Below are 18,487 nucleotides of genomic sequence, written 5' to 3' on the forward strand. Positions count from 1 at the left end.
CTGCTTTGGCTGCCATGTTGAAACCCCACAATCCCCCTGGAACGAGGGTATGTCTGGAAGCAACATTATTTTGAGGAGTGTTCTGGAGGGCAATGTTGGCCCTCTGCTGGCTGGCACAGTGAAGAGACTGTGTCAGGGGTTAGTGGGGATGGAGGTCTCAGAAGCAACCCGATCGCCTGGGATGGAAGATTTCCCACACTTGGCAAGCCACAAGGTCCGGCCACTGGCCAGGCCTTCAAAACCGCAGGAGGGAGGGAACCCTATGCAGCTATGTCCCACCTCTGCCTTAGGCTGCTGTGGGCAAGCGTGCTGTGCCCTGCACTGCCCCACCAAGTCCCCATTCCTGGTTCCACTGCAGCTGCTTGCCAGACACGCGCCAGGAGCTGGGGCCCCCATGCACTCCCCAGGCGAGGCCAGCCATCCAAGAGCAGTGCAGCGTCCTGCAGTCCAGTGCCTTTGGCCCCTGCCACCGCCTGGTCAAGCCGGAGCTCTTTGTCCAGACGTGCGTCTATGACATGTGCAAGTACGACGGGATGCGCTCTACGCTGTGCGCCATTGTGCAAGCCTACGCGGATGCTTGCAAGGCCAAGGGAGTCGCCCTCAGGTGGAGGAATGGCACCTTCTGCCGTGAGTGCACTGGAGAGAGGGTGTGGAGGCATAAGGGGAAGGGAGGGAGGGAGGATGAGATGGACCAGGGCAGCCCTGGGCCTCTGCAGGAAACATTGGGAAGTGGTCTAGAGTGGCGGCGGGAGGCCCACTTGGAAAGGAGAGGAGACAGAGCTTGGAAAAGTTACCTTTTTGAACTACAACCCCCATCAGCCCAATCCAGTGGCCATGCTGGCTGGGGCTGATGGGAGTTGTAGTCCAAAAAAGTAACTTTTCCAAGCTCTGAACCCTGGAACGGTGGAGACATTGATCAGGGTGGTTCAAAGGGGCAACACCGCCATTGCTGCTGATGCAAAGTGGGCCTCCTCCACGCACTGCTGCTGCAGATGATGGCTGCACGAGGATGATCTGATGCGGTGAGCATATTGTTTTAAACGCTGCCTTGGGTGGTTGCTTGCTCACCTCGCCAGAGTGAAAGGGCATCTTCAGCCAGGCATGACTTGGCAGGCGGCAGCGCTCGCTGGCGGGAGGAGTGCCTGAAGGGGCACCCAAGGGAGACAGTCACCATGGCTGCAACGGACAGTGGGGAAACCACCTCATGGTGATTTTTCCACAACAAGAAACGGCATGTTTATGAAAAAGTGTGAAGCCGTGTTGAGAGGGGGTAAATATGATGGAGGTAGCTGCCCCATGGAGAGAATTGGCTCAAGTCAGTAAGAGTGTGTGTGTGTGTGTTGTGTGTGTGTGTGTGTGTGTGACCATGTCATATAAAGGACTGATGTCATTCGACTCACCAGATCTGACTTTTGCCTCTGGGCTTTTTTGGTCGGGGACAGCTGTGGGCCCTGATAACTCACTCCTGCTGCCTCCCTCTCCATTCCAGCCCTGCCATGTCCCCCCAACAGCTATTTCACCAACTGCGCCTCCTTCTGCCCCCCCACGTGCACCAATATCTATGCTGACGCCCTCTGTGAGAAGCCGCCCGGGGAATGCCTGGAAGGCTGTGTCTGCAGCGAGGGCCACGTTCTCAGCGACGACCAGTGCGTGCCGCTGAGCGAGTGCGGCTGTCGAGACACAGGCGACAAATATTACAAGGTGAGCAGCACTTGCCACAAGGTGCTTCCTTCCCCCACCCCAGAGAAGGGGGGATTAGGAGGCCTTTCTCCAGGAGGCAGGACCCCTCCCTCCCCCACATCTGTCTGTGCCGGGTGTGGGGATCTCGGCCCTCTCTGTCTAGTAATGTGTGCCTGGGCCTTGGCTGGATGCAGTGATTTAGAATTTAGAACCTACCTTTCAGCCCTCGGGGCTCACCCCTCACCAGCCCCGCTCCCTGAGTCCCTGTTATGTTTCTTTCGGTGCCTGGGCATAACGCTCCTTGCTTGCCTGGGTAGAGGATGGAGGGATGCGGATATGTGCAGAAACCTCCCCCCCCCCGCTTTTGGGCGGCTGGAGGGTAGCCTACTGGACAAAGGTTAAGAGTCGCATCTGGTGCTTGACCCACCCAGCTGTTCTCTCCAGCCCTGCTCAGGTGGCCTCCTTCAGGCCAGATGGCCCGTGGGCTGAAAAATGTTTCTCATTCTTGACCAAGTCACCTTGACGACAATGTGCCACCAGAGAAAGAGAGTAGGCAGGCTCTGCCAATAGGTTTGCTTTCCTTCAGGAGAGCTAAAACGAACCCACACACCATCTCCCACTTTTGGTTTCCCTCCGTTTCCCATTTCCCCAATCTCAAATTCAGTTTTCCACATTTCCGTAGCAATTTTCAATTTTCCTTATGAAAATTCATCACGATTTGAGTGCAAATTTCTCCTAATAAGCACATATAATATATGCACTTTTGGCTATACATATTTTTGCAGGCAATTTTCCCCAATATAATGTGCTTTTGTATCTTATTTTTAATAATACATGCATTTTTATGAACACTTTCCCCGAATATATGCATTTTTGCGCACATTGTTTGGTTGCAGAATTGCATCGCAACATTCAGAGAAGTACAATTTACGTAGTTTCTCATGAAAATACAAACGACGACTAATGGCTCCCTCGTCCCTAGTCACAAGCCAAACTCCTTTCCAAGACCTAAATAGTTGCTTGAGAGGCACCTTTGACCTTGGGGGGAGGGGGACTGAAGCGGCCCTGAGTTCCTGGGATTGAGCACAGAGCAGCGGCAGGACCACTGTCTGAAATGTAGGCCTGGAATGGGCCTCCCCTGCACAGCCCATAGGACTTGGTCGGCCCCATTGTCCAGGAGTCTTGCACCTTTTATTCTCTTATGCTGCTTCTGACAGGTTGGAGAGAGCTGGGTCACCCCACACTGCAGCCAGAAATGCCGCTGCCGTTCAGGGGGCGTCATCAAATGCCAGAGCTTTGGATGTGAGGCCGGGGAAATCTGTCAGCTGAAGAACAACGGGAAGTACGGCTGCAAGCCAACCGGTATGTGGGTCTGCCTGTGTAACAGGCGGAGTGGAAACATTCGACCTGCCAGGCTGAAGCCTTCTGAGCTCCGCGTTTTCTGAGCCAAGTGGGGCTGTGATAGACAGGTGCCTTCAGGGTCAGGGGAGGGGGGAAACTGTTCACCCATGACCCCTTGCAGCTGGGGGAAGTCCCATATACGTTAGGGCTAGAGTTGCTTACAGATTCTGGAATGAAAGGAAAGGTTTGGGCCCTGGGGACCCTCTGCAGGCTGAGCCGTCCAAAAAGGATCCAAATTGTTAGCAGCTCTTTTGCTGTATTCAGTTTTATCAGTTGCTGGAGAGTTTGTAAAAACAAAGGAGCCACTCAGAGAAGTTTTCCATGTGACAATGAGTTTTAAAACTCCTTCCTTTAAAACAAGAACAACAACAACAAACCCTTTCATGTTGCAGCTTTCATTGTGACCTCATTTCTTTTTGGCCTGGTGAGCGTTGTGCAAGGGTTACCCACCCCTTTCTCCCCCTGCAGGCTTTGGGAAGTGTTTGATCACTGGGGACCCCCACTATATGACCTTTGATGGCTTGCTGCACCACTTCCAAGGGACCCGCACCTACATGGTATCCCAGAGCCGCCCTGACGCTCCGGAGCGCCTGGAGCCTTTCAGCATTGCGGGCAAGAACAAGGGTCATGCCGCGGCCAGCAAAATCACCTTTCTCAAAGAGCTGCAGATCACGGTCTATAACCACACGGTGCTCTTCAGGCAAGGGAAGGAGCTTGTGGTAAGGGCACTCTTTTGCCTGCTGGGTTTTTCAGCTTGGCAGCATTTCACAAACGCAAGTTGCAGCTACCCAGATCGGTCCATGGTAACTTTGGAGGCTGGCCTAATTTGGGCTGGGTCTTTGAGCTGTCCTTTGCAGCAGTTTTATTTACCTGGGGCTTTGACAAACGTCATCATCCCAAGGCTTGTGGTGCAGTTACCCAATCTCCCAGCTGGTGCTTTGGGAAATCAACTTACAGGGTGCAGATCTGATTCAGGACCCTGATCCTGTAAGCAGATCTGCAGCGCAGCGACTTGTGGGCCTGGAGCTGTACCCAAGGGTGACGCTTCCCAGCAGCCCAAACTATTCTTCAGCATTAGGAATGGGTACATCTGCCAGTTTCTCATGGCAGAGTCTTAAATTCAGTTCTCCACATTTCCCCAAAAAATGGCAATGTTTGTTTTTTAAAAAAGGTTGTCATGAAAATTCATTAGCACTTTAATGTGAATTTCTCCTAATAGCATGGATGCCTAATGTAACTTTTTTGCAGTGTTTGCTAATATAATACATGTTTTACGTTATTTTCATGTACATGGGTTTTTATGCACCCTTTACCCTAGTATATGCATTTATTATTTGGCTGGAGTACTGCCTTGCAAAATTCAGCAAAGTGCGAATTGCAAGGATCATAGATCATAGAATAAATCACAGAACAGTAGAGTTGGAAGGGGCCTACAAGGCCATCCAGTCCACCCCCTGCTCAATGTAGGAATCCAAATCAAAGCATTCCCGACAGATGGCTGTCCAGCTGCCTCTTGGAGGCCTCCAGTGTCGGAGAGCCCACTACCTCTCTAGGTCATTGGTTCCATTGTCGTATGGCTCTAACAGTTAGGACGTTTTTCCTGTTGTCCAGTCGAAATCTGGCTTCCTGCGGCTTGAGCCCATTATTCCATGTCCTGCACACTGGGACGATCAAGGAGAGATCCCAGCCCTCCTCTGTGTGACAACTTTTCAAGTATTTGAAGAGTGCTATCATATCTCCCCTCAGTCTTCTCTTCTGCAGGCTAAACATGCCTAGTTCTTTCAGTCTCTCCTCACAGGGCTTTGTTTCCAGTCCCCTGATCATCCTTGTTGCCCTCCTCTGAACCCGTTCTAGTTTAGAATCATAGAATCAGAGTTGGAAGGGGCCTTGTAGGCCATCGAGTCCAACCCCCTGCTCACAGCAGGAAATCCACAGCTAGAGCATCTCCCGCAGATAGCTGTCCAGCCTCTGCTTGAAGACATCCAGCGAAGGGGATCCCACCACCTCCCTAGGCAGTCGGTTCCATTGCCGAACCGCCCTTACTGTCAAGAAGTTCCTTCTAATGTCCAATCTGAATCTACGCTCCTGCAACTTAAAACCATTAGACCTAGTCCTACCCTCTGGGGCAGCAGAGAACAAATCTGTACCCTCCTCTATGTGACAGCCCTTCAGGTACTTAAAGGTACTTATCTGCATCCTTCTTGAAGTGCAGAGACCAGAATTGGATGCAGTACTCAAGATGAGGCCTAACCAGTGCTGAATAGAGGGGAACTAATACTTCACGCAATTTGGAAACTATACTTCTGTTAATGCAGCCTAATATAGCATTTGCCTTTTTTGCAGCCACATTGCACTGTTGGCTCATATTCAGCTTGTTTCAATTTGTGTAATGTTTCAGAAAGTGTGAATCAGGTACATATGCCTTTCGTGCAATCTGAACGGAGTTCCTCCCTGAGCCCTACTTGGCCATGACCCTGACAGAGCAGCAGCTGCTTCTGTCTTGCTTCTCCAGTGGGGTGCAGACCATGGAGGCTTCTTTGGGTTCACTTGAAGGATCAGGCTGCAAGGAAGAGAAGGGGCTGCCCTCTCTCAAAACTGCCTGGAGCTCTGCTGCAACAGGCCTTGGCCTCAAGTGGGGCTGGGGTCTCGGGCAGAGCCCCTTCCTGCTGAAGACATCATCATAGTGCTGACAGTGCACTGAGTAGGGGAGGACAAATTTCTGCCCCAAGGAGCTTACAATCTAAAATTTGGCCTAAAGGAAACAACAGAGAAAGGCTTGAGAAGGGGAGGCCACAGGGGTAAAAGGGGGTGTGGAAGAGCAGAGAGGAAGTCAGTGCAGGGATTTAGGGAGGCGGTGTGACACATGTCAGAACAATGAGAGACACACATGAGTTTGTTAGGAGAGGGCAGGATAGATGTTAGCGGGGGGGGGTTCAAGGGGAGATGTTGGCGGACCAGAGAGGAGAGGACAGCAGTAATCTAGGTGACAGGGCGGCCAGGGTACATCAGACCAGAGTTTTTATCAAGGGTGAAATCACTTCACCAGTGGTGATCCCTGGTGACACCTCTGTTTGGAATGTTGTCTTAAGTAACTCTTGCATGCAGCATAGGTGGGAAAGCTCTCAGCCCTCTCCCTGCCGGGCCTCAGGTTATCTTGGCCCTCTCCTTTCTTGGCTTGGCATTATACCTCCAAGGAAATCCATGGATGAATAATCAATGGGATGTCCAACTTGCTGGTCTTTGCTGGATTTTTTTCAAGAACGTTTTGCAAGCAGGATGCCTGTTTTTGACCAGCAATTGCTCACCAACCTTTCTTGACAAATCCATCTGAATGGCAACCTGCCATGAGGGACAGAATCCAGTTTAGTTTGGGGGCTGAACTTTATTACTTTTCCCCCACCCACCCACATGCAGCCCAAGTACAACCAGCTAGCTCTCACCTGCTTGCAGGAATCGGGCCCATCCTTATGGAGCACTGGTCACTCTTTGTGCTCCCTTGGCCAACGCTGGCCTCTTGCAGCAGTCCAAAGCCCAGCAGGTTCCCTTCTCCTTTCCGCCAGCTGCATTTTTCAAAGATTGCAGAGTGTGGTGCCTTTCCACTTATAATTTCAGCCTGGAGGGACAAGAATGGATGCTAGCGGATGCTGACTTGATCTTCTGGAATGCCTCCTAGTGGAAAAGTACGGTTGCATGACTAGGGGTCTGGCTCTGCCCTTTGGGGAAAAACTAATTAACCCTTTTCTCTGTCCCACCTAGCTGGACGGGGTGCAAACCAGTCCCCCAGCTCAGCCCCACGAGGGCCTTCGTATTCAGCAAAGGACAACGAGAATTTTCTTGGAGACCGATTTTGGCCTGTCCGTCACGTTTGATGGCACTGAGAACTCAGGTAACGGAGGGACCTGTAAGTCTCTGGAGTGGTTTTGGCAAGGAGGGGTGAAGCAAGGGTCAGGGGAGGCCCCACGAAGACCCCCTCCTGTTGCCCTGTTTGCTTTTACTCTAACCCTCTTCCACCACAAGTGTTAAGGACAGCTTGCAGCATAAATGAGTACAAACACCAGGAAAATATCAAACTGGTGTTTAACATCCCTGGGCTGGCCAGAGATGGATGGATCTGTCCAGTTTTTGGTTTCTCTGAGTTTATCACTTCTCCAAACTTGTTATTTTGCTAATTTCTACACCAGTTTGTGAAGTTTCTGTAAAAAAGGCCTCATGAAAATTCACCAGCATTTTCGGACACATTTCTCCTAATATACACATTTTTGTATGCATTTTTGTCTAATATAATGCATTTTGTCTACTCTTTTCACCAATATATGCATTTTTATGAAAACCCTTCTCTAATATATGCTTTTTTGTGAACACATTCTGGTTGGACAACTGCATTGCCAAGTCTGGAGAAGTAGGAATGTCAAAGGCTATCTGGGCTGGGGTTCACAGATTGTTTCAGGATATTTTGGTTTGCATTAAAATGCATATGAAATCAAATTTCTCCGCCATCCCTTGTACCAGCCACCCTCGCCTACTCAGGGACAGTCGAGATTAAGCCTTGCAGCTCATCCAGAGACTGCTCAGGCTCAAATGACTACTCCATGAGAGGATTAAGCACCCAGAAGGTCCCTGAAGAAGTGCAAAGTCCAGTGAAGAAGACTGGGCTAAACAAGAGGCAGGACTTGCCTGGCACCTGTACAGTCAGTAGCAAGTCTTGGCCCTGAAAGATGAGAATTGCAAAAATAGTGCCTCTGGGAGTATTATTATTTTTTATTATTTATTTAATTTGTATCCCGCCCTTCCTCCCAGCAGGAGCCCAGGGCTGCAAACAACTGGAAATGGAACCGGCTGCCTAGGGAGGTGGTGGGATCCCCTTCGCTGGATGTCTTCAAGCAGAGGCTGGACAGCTATCTGCGGGAGATGCTCTAGCTGTGGATTTCCTGCTGTGAGCAGGGGGTTGGACTCGATGGCCTACAAGGCCCCTTCCAACTATGTGATTCTATGATTCTACAAGGCACCAAAAAACTTTAAACCTTCATAAAAACAAGTCTTAAAATACATTAATACAAAACAGCATTAACAACAATTTAAAAAACAACCTTAACAAGGGTTAAAAACATTATTCAAAAACATATTAAACAATTCTGACACAGATGCAGACTGGGATAGGTCTCAATTGAAAAGGCTTGTTGGAAGAGGAAAGTCTTCAAAAGGCCCTGAAAAGATAGCAGATATGGTGCCTGCCTAATATTCAAAGGGAGGGCATTCCACAGCACACAGAGTATCTTTCTCTGCACCACATCCATTGCCCATCTGGGATTAGGATAAGGGCTTCTAGGTGGGGGGGGGAGTGATCCCAGACAGACAGGAGCCTCGCACCCTTGCAGGCCTTCACTCCAGCATGGAACTTTCTCCCCCCAGACATAACCCTGCCCAACACCTACAGAAAGAGCGTCGAAGGGCTGTGTGGCAACTTTGATGGGAAGTTCAAGAACGACTTTAGCACACCTGGTGGCGCTCTGGTCAATGATGTCGACACCTTTGGGGAGAGCTGGCGAGTCCCTGTCAAAAGAGGAGCCTCCAGGTTCAGGTATCAGCTCCAGACGGTCGGGGCCAGGGTGCCCCCTTGGGGTCAGTGCTCCTGGGACAGAGCTACCCCCCAGCCCCGCTTCACATGGAAGAGGCACGCAAGTGTGTAAGAGAGCCAGAATGTGACTCAGCACCGATGGCCTGGAGGCCAGTGGCTGGTTCCACAGACGGCCATGCAGGATAGGAAGCCTCCCAGCCATGGAGATCTTGCTCAGTCTGAGTTGTCGAGATGGGCCAGCAGCTTGATGGGACTAGGTGGAACAAGCCCATTGCTGTTCCTGCCAGCCTGGGTTCCCCAGTACCACCAATTGGCCATCTGTCATGGTGGCAGGGGAGTGTGGCTGAGAGCAGGCCCGCCACTCCCTCCATCTGCAGTGGCACGGGGAGTTGGGTGCCTGCACCCTGCCCAGCTCGAGACCTCTACAGCCCCACACATTGCCTCCTGAGAGCAGTGCCCAAGGGTGGCAGGCAGTGGAATTTATTTATAGCCATTCCTATCCTCTTCTTCAGCCAAAAAAAAGGGCTCCTTGAATGGCTTACAGAATGTCATTAATATGATAAGACAGTCGCTACGCTCAGGCTTGCAACCTAAAAGATGCAACACAAAGGGAAAAGGGATTGGGAGGGAGAAGGAAAAGAGAAAACTCAGATGCTCTTTCAGACTGTCCTCTAGTGGAAATAGGCAGGGGCTTTTGACAAATAAGCAATTGTGGAATGACATCAGCTGTACCAGAAGGGTGTGGAGGATTGCACATTAAATATCCACATAATCATCTGTTATGGTATGTGACACAGTGTGTGCAGGTCACTGTAAGCCAGCTGCTGTCTCCACCCACTTGCGGGGGGGGGGGAGAGGCTGTTGGAGTTTACCCAGGTAAAAATCAGGAATGGAGGTTCACCAGGTGGCCAGGAGACGATGGACAGCTGCACACCTTCCAGCAAAATGTTGTCACAACCAAGCCAGTCTCCACATGTATCCTGATCAAACTCACCATCTTATGAAGCTGGGTGGCTGTCAGTCATGCAGAGGGAATCACATCCATCTCCAAAGAGGCTTCACAGTTTATCTGTAGTTCTCACTTGTGTCAATGCTCACAGCATTATCTTCGTGGCTAATAGCCACACATGTGGGGAAAGGTAGTGATTAGATGTTTCTTTGAAGCTTTTTAGTAAAAAGTTGGATGGTGCCTATTGTGAGGAATAGAATGTTCTGGTTCAAGGTGGAGGGTTCATTTGCACCCGTGCGATTCTAAATGTCTTGTGTGAGTCTCCTGTGCTTAAGTGAAAAAGATCCAGAGGAGAAACCACTAGCATGTCCCAAGAAGTCCCCAGTTCTCCTCAGTGAGATCTAGGATCTTGTTCCAGCCTAGCCAAGTGCATTTCCTGACAGCATTGTTTCCCTTCCAGGAGAGAGAGCCCTGCAGAAGAAGAGCTGGGCGATGCTGAACTGGACACAGGATTTGCTCTCCGCTGCTCCCCCAGCCAGCTCCACCAGGCCAACAGCAGCTCCAACTGTGGAATCCTGGCAGATCCAAGGGGACCCTTTGAAGTGTGCTTTGACCAGGTCCCTCCAAGCCCCTTTTTAATGTAAGCTGCATTCTCCACTCCCACCTCACGTAGCTGTGAGACATCCAGGGCCAGGAGGCAGGGGTGGAACAATGGGTAGGTAGCGTCCCTGTGACGATCTGTGGGGCTTGCGTAATGATGGGATGAGGAAGGGCAGAGGTCCAACAGAAAGCAACGGGGGTGGCAATTGAGGGCAGAAGCATTGCTGTCCACTCCACCAGGCTCAGGAATTCCACACTAAGCTACTTCTCCAAATCTCAGCTTGCAGTACAGAATTCGGCCGGCAAATTTATTCCTCTCTCTATCTATACCTCACTTTCCAGCCAACAGTTGGCTCCCAAGGCCGCTTACAGTTCTAAGCCTACAAAAAGATGAAACACCTTAGGGATGTCTATGGGTGTTTACAGCAGTCTCTCCCAATCCCTGGCCGTTCATCCAAGGCTCTACCAGAAGAAGGGGTAGAAGGACCCCTCAGGGGCCAGCTGGTGGTAAAGACTCTGCTGATCTGGAACGTAGGGAGTGGCATATACTAAAGTAGACCATTGGTCCATCTAGCTCAATGTTGCCAACACTGACTGGCAGCAACTGTCCACGGTTTCCAGGCCTTACCTGGAAATGCGCGCGACTGAGCCTGGGACCTTCAGCATGCACGGCAGATGCTGTGCCTCTGAGCTAGGGCCCTTCTGCAGGGACTGCAGCTCCATTTTTCCAGGCCCAAAGGCTCAGCCCATGTCCAGGTCTTCTTGCAACAGTGTGTGCCTTTCCTGTGGCCCTGCAGGCTTCTTGCGTCTGCCAAAGGGCCGCTTAATTGCTCCTGTTGATCAGCAAGTCCCAAGGCGGAGCCCCCAAGACAGTTGGAGCCTGGCTGTTAACGGCTTGCTTGTCTGGAGCAGGAAATCCTCCTCTGCCAGCCGGCCTGCTAGGACCAGAAGATCCTGCCACGGATCTCGTTTCCACAGGAGGGCACAGATGAGGGTGGGGTGGAGTGAGAAACAGGTAAGCACGCTGCTCAGCGATGGAGAAGGGTCCCTTTCGGTTTCTGCTGGCTTCCTGGAAGGCCTGCAGCAATGGTGGGGAGGGCCAGGTGCGCGCTTGGCTTCCCTCCACCCTCTTCTCATCAAAGGCCCTCAAAGGCGCCTGTGGTGCTCACAGTTCCACAAGCGCATGGAGGGGGAGAGGCAGGTCGGCCGTCTCTCTGGGGCCCAATGAGTACGAGTGGCATTCCTTTATCTTGTTGACTGAAAACAGCTGACACAACCAATTAGTTCACAAGCAGAACCATGAATAATAAACAGCAGCAGCAACGCTGGGCCAGATGAAGGCTGCATTTGGGACAGACCAGAGAAAGCATTTCTTCACCCACAGCACATAGTGAGCCTATGGGATGGGCTCCCACAGGAGAAGTGATGGCTTTGAAGGAGGACTGGACAACTTCTGGCCATGATGGCTGTGTCTGCCTCCACTGTCAGGCATATCTCTCTGGGTAATGCCAGTCCCTGAGCAGCAGAAGTGGGGAGGGGGCTGTGGTGCTGGCATCCGGCTTGTGGACTTCCTGCTGGGCACTGTGAGAACAGAGCGCGGGACCAGATGGGCCTTTCAGTCTGATCGAGCTGCAGGGCTTCTCTTACATTCTTGTGTTCTTCTGGCTTATAAACTGAAACAAGCTGAAAAGATGGAGGCTTCATTCATGGATGACCATGAAGGTGGCTTCAACCTGTTCTGGACAGGATTGCATGCCTGTCTTAAGAATCGGGTACCCAGTTTGGGAGGTGCTGGTGGACCACTTGGTTTGGATGCCAAGAAGCATTGGTGGCACAAAGCTCTTGGCACCTACTTAGACTGATGCACCAAGGCATGACTATGGGAATGTGTGATATATGGAGCTCTTCCTTGAAGACCTCTTTGAAATCTTAGTTGGTTCGAAATGCAGCAGCCACTAGGGTGCTCACTGGCAGTTCTGGGAAAAGGTCCAGAGCTTCTCCTGCGCCTCAGAGCGAAATGAAAGATCCTGTTGTTAACTTAGCAGCCCTCGTGTGTCTGGGCATAGGATACTTCGAGGACCACCTGTAGGGAGGCCCTTCTCTGACCTCTCCTGCCTGCTGAAGTCAGAGGGTGGGCAACTGGGGAAGAAGCCTTTCTGTAGTGGTGCTGCATCGGTGGGTTTATGGGCTTCTGCTCCAGGCAGAAGTGGCTTCATTTGCACAAGAATTTATTTCAAAGCATTGCGGTTCTGTAGCTGTGACATTCAGGCTTGGTTTCAGACCAGGCTGGTTCAACACAGGAACTTTGGAAAGTGCCTTAAACTGTCAGACCATTGGTCCATGTAGCTCAGCACGGTCTGCACTGACCGGCAGTGCCTCTGCAGGGTTTCAGGCAGGGGTCTCTCCCAGCCCTGCCTGGGGAGGCTGCCATTGGGGACTGAACCTGAGGCCTCCTGCATGCACGGCAGACGCTCGCCACTGAGCGATGGCCCATCCTCTGCTTTTTCCCATCCTGTGCCATTTTTAGCCTTGTTTTCTGCTGTTTGATCGTTGTGCATTATTCATTGGTTTATGTTTACGTTTAATGTCTATTTTTTCTGGAGATGCAGGATGTAAATTTATGATAGAACCCATAAGCGAATGCAGTGACGCAATCCCACAACCACAGTTGGTTATGTAGCCCAGTGGTGGTCTCTTAGCTGACCAGCAGTTTCTGTCCCAAACTAGATATGCCAGCCTCTGCTGCCTGGTTTCCATTGCCCTCCTCTGTTTGATGCTCTGTGTCCCTGCCCTCTCCTCTTCCCTTCTTCCTGCTGTCTCCACAGCAACTTCTCTTCAACCTCTCCTCGCCCCCAGATGTGACAAACCAGCCTCTCTCTGCCACCCCAGCACCCAGGGCCTGCAGTGGAGTGGCCATCCAGAGAGCTCCTTCACCCTGTGCCCCAGAATAGGTGCCCTCAGAGAGGCACAGTCAGAGTCTGAGGTGGGGAAAGAAATGGCAACCCTCCTCCCTCCCAAGTCAAGGTGCACAGAGTGCCCTCAAGGCCAGCCAGGTTATTTTGACGTCTGAGGCAGAAAACGCCACAAGCACGTCCCCCTCACCCTGCTTGACCCAAAACCAGCAGCCTGAAGCGGCTGCCTCCCCCTGCCCAATGACAGGGCTGGCCTTGTGGAGGCCCCTTAACTGCTTTCTGTGGGCTCCTTGCAGTCTCTTTCCTCCTGCAGGAGCTGCCTCTACGACATGTGTGTGGACGCCAACCGGAGCGCCATGCTGTGCCCCAGCCTGGAGCAGTACGCGCTGGCCTGCCAGGGGGAGGGGGTCGCGGTGGGCAACTGGAGGGCGTTGTCATCATGCGGTGAGCTCCGAGGGAAGCCCTGCCTCCCGCTTCCTGTGCCAGAGCTTGGCCCAGGGCCACCAAGCCCTGCTGGGGAGGGAGAGAGGGAGCAGAGCCACCTTCCCACGTGCCTGAGTCCACCCCACTCGTGGAGGCTCGGGGGGGGGCCTGGGCAAGCTCCAAGACCCTGAGGTGGCTGAGCCACAAGACGAGGAAGGGCTGCCTGTGGCGCCTCCTGTACTCAGAGGCCCTGTTTCTTCCTTTGTGCCTGCAGCTCCACAGTGTCCCCCCCACAGCCAGTACAGCCCCTGCACCTCTGCTTGTCCTGCCTCCTGCTCAGATCTCTCTGCTCCGGCGGAGTGCAGCTCCCCCTGCCTGGAGGGCTGCGAGTGCCTCCCCGGGTACGTCCTCAGCGGGTTTGACTGCGTGCCCTTCCGGGACTGCGGCTGCACCTTCATGGGGAGATATTACCAGGTACGAGGGGAGGCCCCTGCCCAGCCCAGCCTGCTGTAGCCCAGTCCTGACTGAGGGCCAGCTCCAAGAGGCTCAGAAGCCATTCTGCAACAGGGAAGAATTAGCACATGCATGCCACTGACCTCCCATCATTCATTTAGAATACTGGACGGATCCCCTAGCCAAGGCAGGCTCAGAACATGGCCTGGTGGAGTTCACAGGCCAAGAAATCCGATACTGCATTTTTATCATTATGTTGTAAATGGTGTGCCTGTGTGCATCTGTGAATGCGTATCTGCAGCTCCAGTTCTGTCGCGTTTGAACACCCAGCTGTAAATCTGCACACAGGGTCTCCTTGCCCTGGGTCCGTTTCAGCCTTCCACTCTCTCCCATGCGGCGTATCTTTGCAGCAGCCTCTGCCATCCTTGCAACACCCTCAGTAGCTTCTCCAGGCCAGCAAGAACCAGCTGCTTTGCTGGGCTTAGGAGGGTCTGCCAGCTGCTGGTAGGGAACATTACCCTAGGCGTCAACAGGGGCACATGTCGGCTGCAAGAGCTCAGGCTCCCATTCTCCTCCAGGTTGGGGAGAGCTTCATGTCCAAGGAGTGCGGCCAGGCGTGTGTGTGCTCCGACAGTGCCAGCCTCTCCTGCTCCAAGGTAGCTTGTGCCCACAGCGAGCTCTGCACCGTGGCCAACTTCACCCGTGGGTGCTACAGGGGTGAGTGGCTTCCTCAGCTGACACAAGGGCATGCCATGCCTGTAAGAGGCTGTGGCCTGCCACCTCTGCAAAGGTGGCAACAGGCTCTGTCCAATCTAATCTGGGTCACATTAGCCCTGAAGTAAGAGGGCAGAATGCACAAGGCTGGGTGGGTGAGTGCGCCAACTGTCAAGGCTGGGGGTGTCTGCCCAGCTGCCACTTCCTGGGACTCCTCACATCCTCCTCTCTCCCCACACCAGCTGGCCCCTGCATGCCAAACCCTTGTTTGAATGATGGACATTGTGTAGAAGCGGACCGCCCAGCTGGCTTTTACTGCTTGTGCCCCAAGAGCTATGAAGGGTATTTCTGCGAGACTGAAACTGAACCAACAGGTATAGCCTCTCTTCCACCCACACCCCAGAGGGGCCCCTTAAGCCACAGGCTCCTTCTCTGCCAAAGCATTTCCCTCCTTTCCGGTATCCACTCATTGCTCATGGCTGTGGCCCAGCCAGTTCTGTAGTTTGCCATAGCAGCACCTCATGCTGCACCCCAGAAACACCAAAACAAGCCACCACCACCCCAGGTGTGTGAACAGGTCACATGTCCTCTGGGCATGGCTGGCCAGGGCTCCTAGATGGCCGCTCTTAGCCCTTGTAACCAAACTCCTCCTCACATCCACCAAGTCTGGCCCACTCAGAGGCCTTGTGGGAGAGAGTGAGGGATTTCTCTCGCTTGCGCTGGGGCATGGAGGAGGTAAGAACCAGCAGAAGACCCTTTGGGGCCGGGCCCTCTTCTTGACAGCAGCTCAGAGGAACTCACCCCTGCTCAGGCTGCATAGGACTCTTCTCCTGCCTGAAGCAGTTTTGTGGCTGTTCCAAAAGCGGGTCTCTTTAGCACATGGGAAGGTGGGTGCAAATCCACATACATGCTCCTGTGGCCTTGAAAAAACAGTGTGGAAGGCCACGTTCCCCTCTGCTGCTTCTCACATGAACTGGCAGCAAGTCTGTCCCCGGGCAGCCCAGAAGCCACATCCCGCCCCCTCGGCATGACAGGTCCAGCCAGCTCAAAGTTGTTCCTCATCCTCTCCTGCTCTTGCTCCTTCCCTAGAAGGTCACCCAGAGGAGAATTCCTTCCCCGCCATTTCCATCATCGCGGGCCTTGCCGCCGTTGCTGTCCTAGTGACCCTGATCGCCGCCATACTCTCCTGCTGGTACATTTCCAGGTGAGAAGGCTGCGGAGAGACTGACATTCCAGGCAGGAGGATAACCAGCTCAGGTGCTGAATGGGTGGAGAGAAAGGGGCAGGATTTCCAGCAAGGTGTTCAGGGCAAAGTGTCCCTTGCAAAGGGCATTATGCTTCGAAGCTGAAGAGCTTAAGGACATCAAAGCTGAAATTGCAGGCAGACATTTTGAGTTGTGGGAGTGGGCTGGAGCTAGCGTGCAGTGCCATGGCCACCCCATCCCACCCCTTCCCTGAGAAGTCAGCTTGTAGGAAGAGAATTGCAGGGGGGCCAAGGATGGGGCACTCCCTGCAGAGGAAGGAACAGCCAAGGTGGAGCGTGTCCCCCCATGCCAGTAGAAACGTTGGACAGGCACCCACATCCACCCCCAGGAAAGATGACCAGCCAAGAGCGGTCATGGAATCAAAGGGTATGAGGGGAGTCAAGGGGCAGAGGGCGAGAGCTCTTGTGCAGCCACACTCCTTCCGTCTATACGGACACTCTTGTTGTTGTTTGCAGGAAACGTGCACAGAATCCCTCTGCAAGAGATGTCCGGTCTCTGCACCCTTCCACGCTCCCCTCGCCAGCTCAACAAGCCCTCTGCGATGTGTCCAACCCGGCCTTTGAACAGGACTAAAATCAATGGCTCTGGGTTCTTAGTACAAGTCTGTTTCCGGATTTTCTTCTTGTTCCTGTGTTAGATAAAGTGCTTCTCTGCCAAGCTGTCAGCCAGAATAAATCAAAGCTATTTTCCCCCCTTGCAGATTCTGGCTGAATACTCATGTGGACTTAATTTTTTATAAAGCAAAGTCTGCAAACTGATGTGAGATGGATAGGCATCGATGTCCTACTTTCTGGGCAGCCTTTTCTCTTCTCTCCCCCTCCCCCAGAACAACCCCACAAGCCCTGCCCTTGACATACACACATACGCCAACTCTATGCCATGTTTTCCAGGGTAGAAGAATTCCCCATGATTCCCTAACAAAGAACATAAAAGAAAAACCAGGAAATCCCCGGGAAAGTAAAAATAGAGTTAATTTTATTTTCATAAGGGGGATGACGTTTCAGCAGCATATTTAGGCATCCTCAAGTGGCGTTTTCTTAAAGCTGCCTTGTTCCTGTGGAAGAGGACTCCATCCCTCCTGCCCCTGCCATGCGCACAGGCACCAAACCCTTAATTTCCCCAGGCAGGGGCCAAAATCCCACGCAGACAGTAAAGTTCCATTCATACCCTGTATGGATAAGTTAGCAAGTCTCTGCTGGCCAGCTAGTTCTCTTCCTCATCTTCATAGATGGGATTGATGTAGGCCTCGACCTTCCGGTCTTCTGCAAAGTCCCTCTGGTTCATGGGAGGCCACTTGGCATCTTTTTCCAGCTGCCGCTGCAACTTCCGGTAGCGACTCGAGGAGCGGAACTGGAACAGCGCCTTGATCAGCAGCCAGAGGCGCCGGTTCTGCAGGATGCCATCCTGCAAAGAAGGGAGAAATCACTGGGGTGGACGGATCTGTCAGATTTTCCTTCTCTCACTTTCTCAGTTTTCCAGTTTTAAAGTTGGTTTTCCATATTTATGCAACATTTTGTGATTTTAAAAAAAAATTCTCATGAAAATTCATCAGCATGTTAGTGCAAATTTGTCCTAATAAACACATTTTTGTATGCAGTTCTGACTAATGTACACATTTCCGCAAGTAATTTCCCCTAATTTTATGCATTTTGTATGTTATTTTTGTTAGTATATTCTAGGCTGCTAGGCTACAGCTATTGTAGGAAAAGCTGCCTGAACTTCTGCCTCAGTTCCCCACGAGATAGGGCTCATCCAAACGGAGTGGGATATTCCACGTTTTCCATATTCGTTTTGTCATCTGACAGTCCTCACTTTGCCTGTTATTCGCTCTTTCCCGATAAAACAATCATGACTTTTTTGTGCCCACACATGCAGCAGGAAGCTGGCCGGCGGTCCACTGCGACCTGCCACCCCTGGCTAGCTTGCGCAGAAGTGGAAAGATTAATTAGGCTGGCAACCACCACTTCTTTCTCCCCTACCTACAACGTGGCTGCGTAAACTGCAGTACCTCCTTGTGTGCAAATGAGGAAATGCACATTTCTGCATCTGAGAAGTACAACGTAACATCCTGTGGCTCTGATTGGTTCAGTTTCCCGGGCTTTTCCAAGCACATTCGCGCACATGCGCACAAGTGAAAATCCATGATTGGATGGTAAAGACAGAAGGGGTACTGGGACACGCCCAAGGTCTGCCTATGGACCGCCTACAACTCTATAAACCGCGGTTTTGCATCCGAGCCCCTAATGTTGCAGCGGATGATTACCGGTTTAAAAAAGCAAATCGCATTTTTGCCGGTATTGGAAGGAGCGGATTTAACCCACGAAAATGCGTAACAGCGTCCGACGTCATTTGGACGACCGAAAAATAATAAACACACATAGCGCGTGTGTCACACATTTTGCAGTCGTCTGGATGAGCCCATAGTTTGGAAACATGGATACTTGGCACAAGACAGAACTAGTCTACAAATGTGCTTGATCTGTCCTGTTTCTCCCATCCTGGATTCTTGATTACA

General features: G+C 52.1%; 2 protein-coding genes across 3 annotated transcripts in view; one reads left to right on the top strand and one right to left on the bottom strand.

The window, feature by feature from the left end:
• Nucleotides 1-17,558, top strand: part of LOC133389626 (zonadhesin-like) — an 83,562-nt gene extending 66,004 nt beyond the window's left edge. Inside the window, exons 41-53 of the mRNA XM_061637632.1 lie at nucleotides 359-627; nucleotides 1,490-1,701; nucleotides 2,898-3,042; nucleotides 3,550-3,800; nucleotides 6,838-6,967; nucleotides 8,491-8,659; nucleotides 10,066-10,245; nucleotides 13,431-13,561; nucleotides 13,815-14,014; nucleotides 14,572-14,710; nucleotides 14,950-15,081; nucleotides 15,797-15,911; nucleotides 16,428-17,558. Of these exons, the coding sequence (XP_061493616.1) occupies nucleotides 359-627; nucleotides 1,490-1,701; nucleotides 2,898-3,042; nucleotides 3,550-3,800; nucleotides 6,838-6,967; nucleotides 8,491-8,659; nucleotides 10,066-10,245; nucleotides 13,431-13,561; nucleotides 13,815-14,014; nucleotides 14,572-14,710; nucleotides 14,950-15,081; nucleotides 15,797-15,911; nucleotides 16,428-16,545 (2,191 nt within the window). The 3' untranslated portion in view covers nucleotides 16,546-17,558. The remainder of the gene's footprint in view (nucleotides 1-358; nucleotides 628-1,489; nucleotides 1,702-2,897; nucleotides 3,043-3,549; nucleotides 3,801-6,837; nucleotides 6,968-8,490; nucleotides 8,660-10,065; nucleotides 10,246-13,430; nucleotides 13,562-13,814; nucleotides 14,015-14,571; nucleotides 14,711-14,949; nucleotides 15,082-15,796; nucleotides 15,912-16,427) is intronic.
• Nucleotides 16,926-18,487, bottom strand: part of LOC133389627 (probable cation-transporting ATPase 13A5) — an 81,258-nt gene continuing 79,696 nt past the window's right edge. For both annotated transcript variants that reach the window (XM_061637634.1, XM_061637633.1), the window contains one exon: nucleotides 16,926-17,376. In XM_061637634.1, the coding sequence (XP_061493618.1) occupies nucleotides 17,176-17,376 (201 nt within the window). In that variant the 3' untranslated portion in view covers nucleotides 16,926-17,175. The remainder of the gene's footprint in view (nucleotides 17,377-18,487) is intronic.

Source organism: Rhineura floridana, chromosome 7 (assembly GCF_030035675.1).
Source record: "Rhineura floridana isolate rRhiFlo1 chromosome 7, rRhiFlo1.hap2, whole genome shotgun sequence".
Taxonomy (NCBI): Eukaryota; Metazoa; Chordata; class Lepidosauria; order Squamata; family Rhineuridae; genus Rhineura; species Rhineura floridana.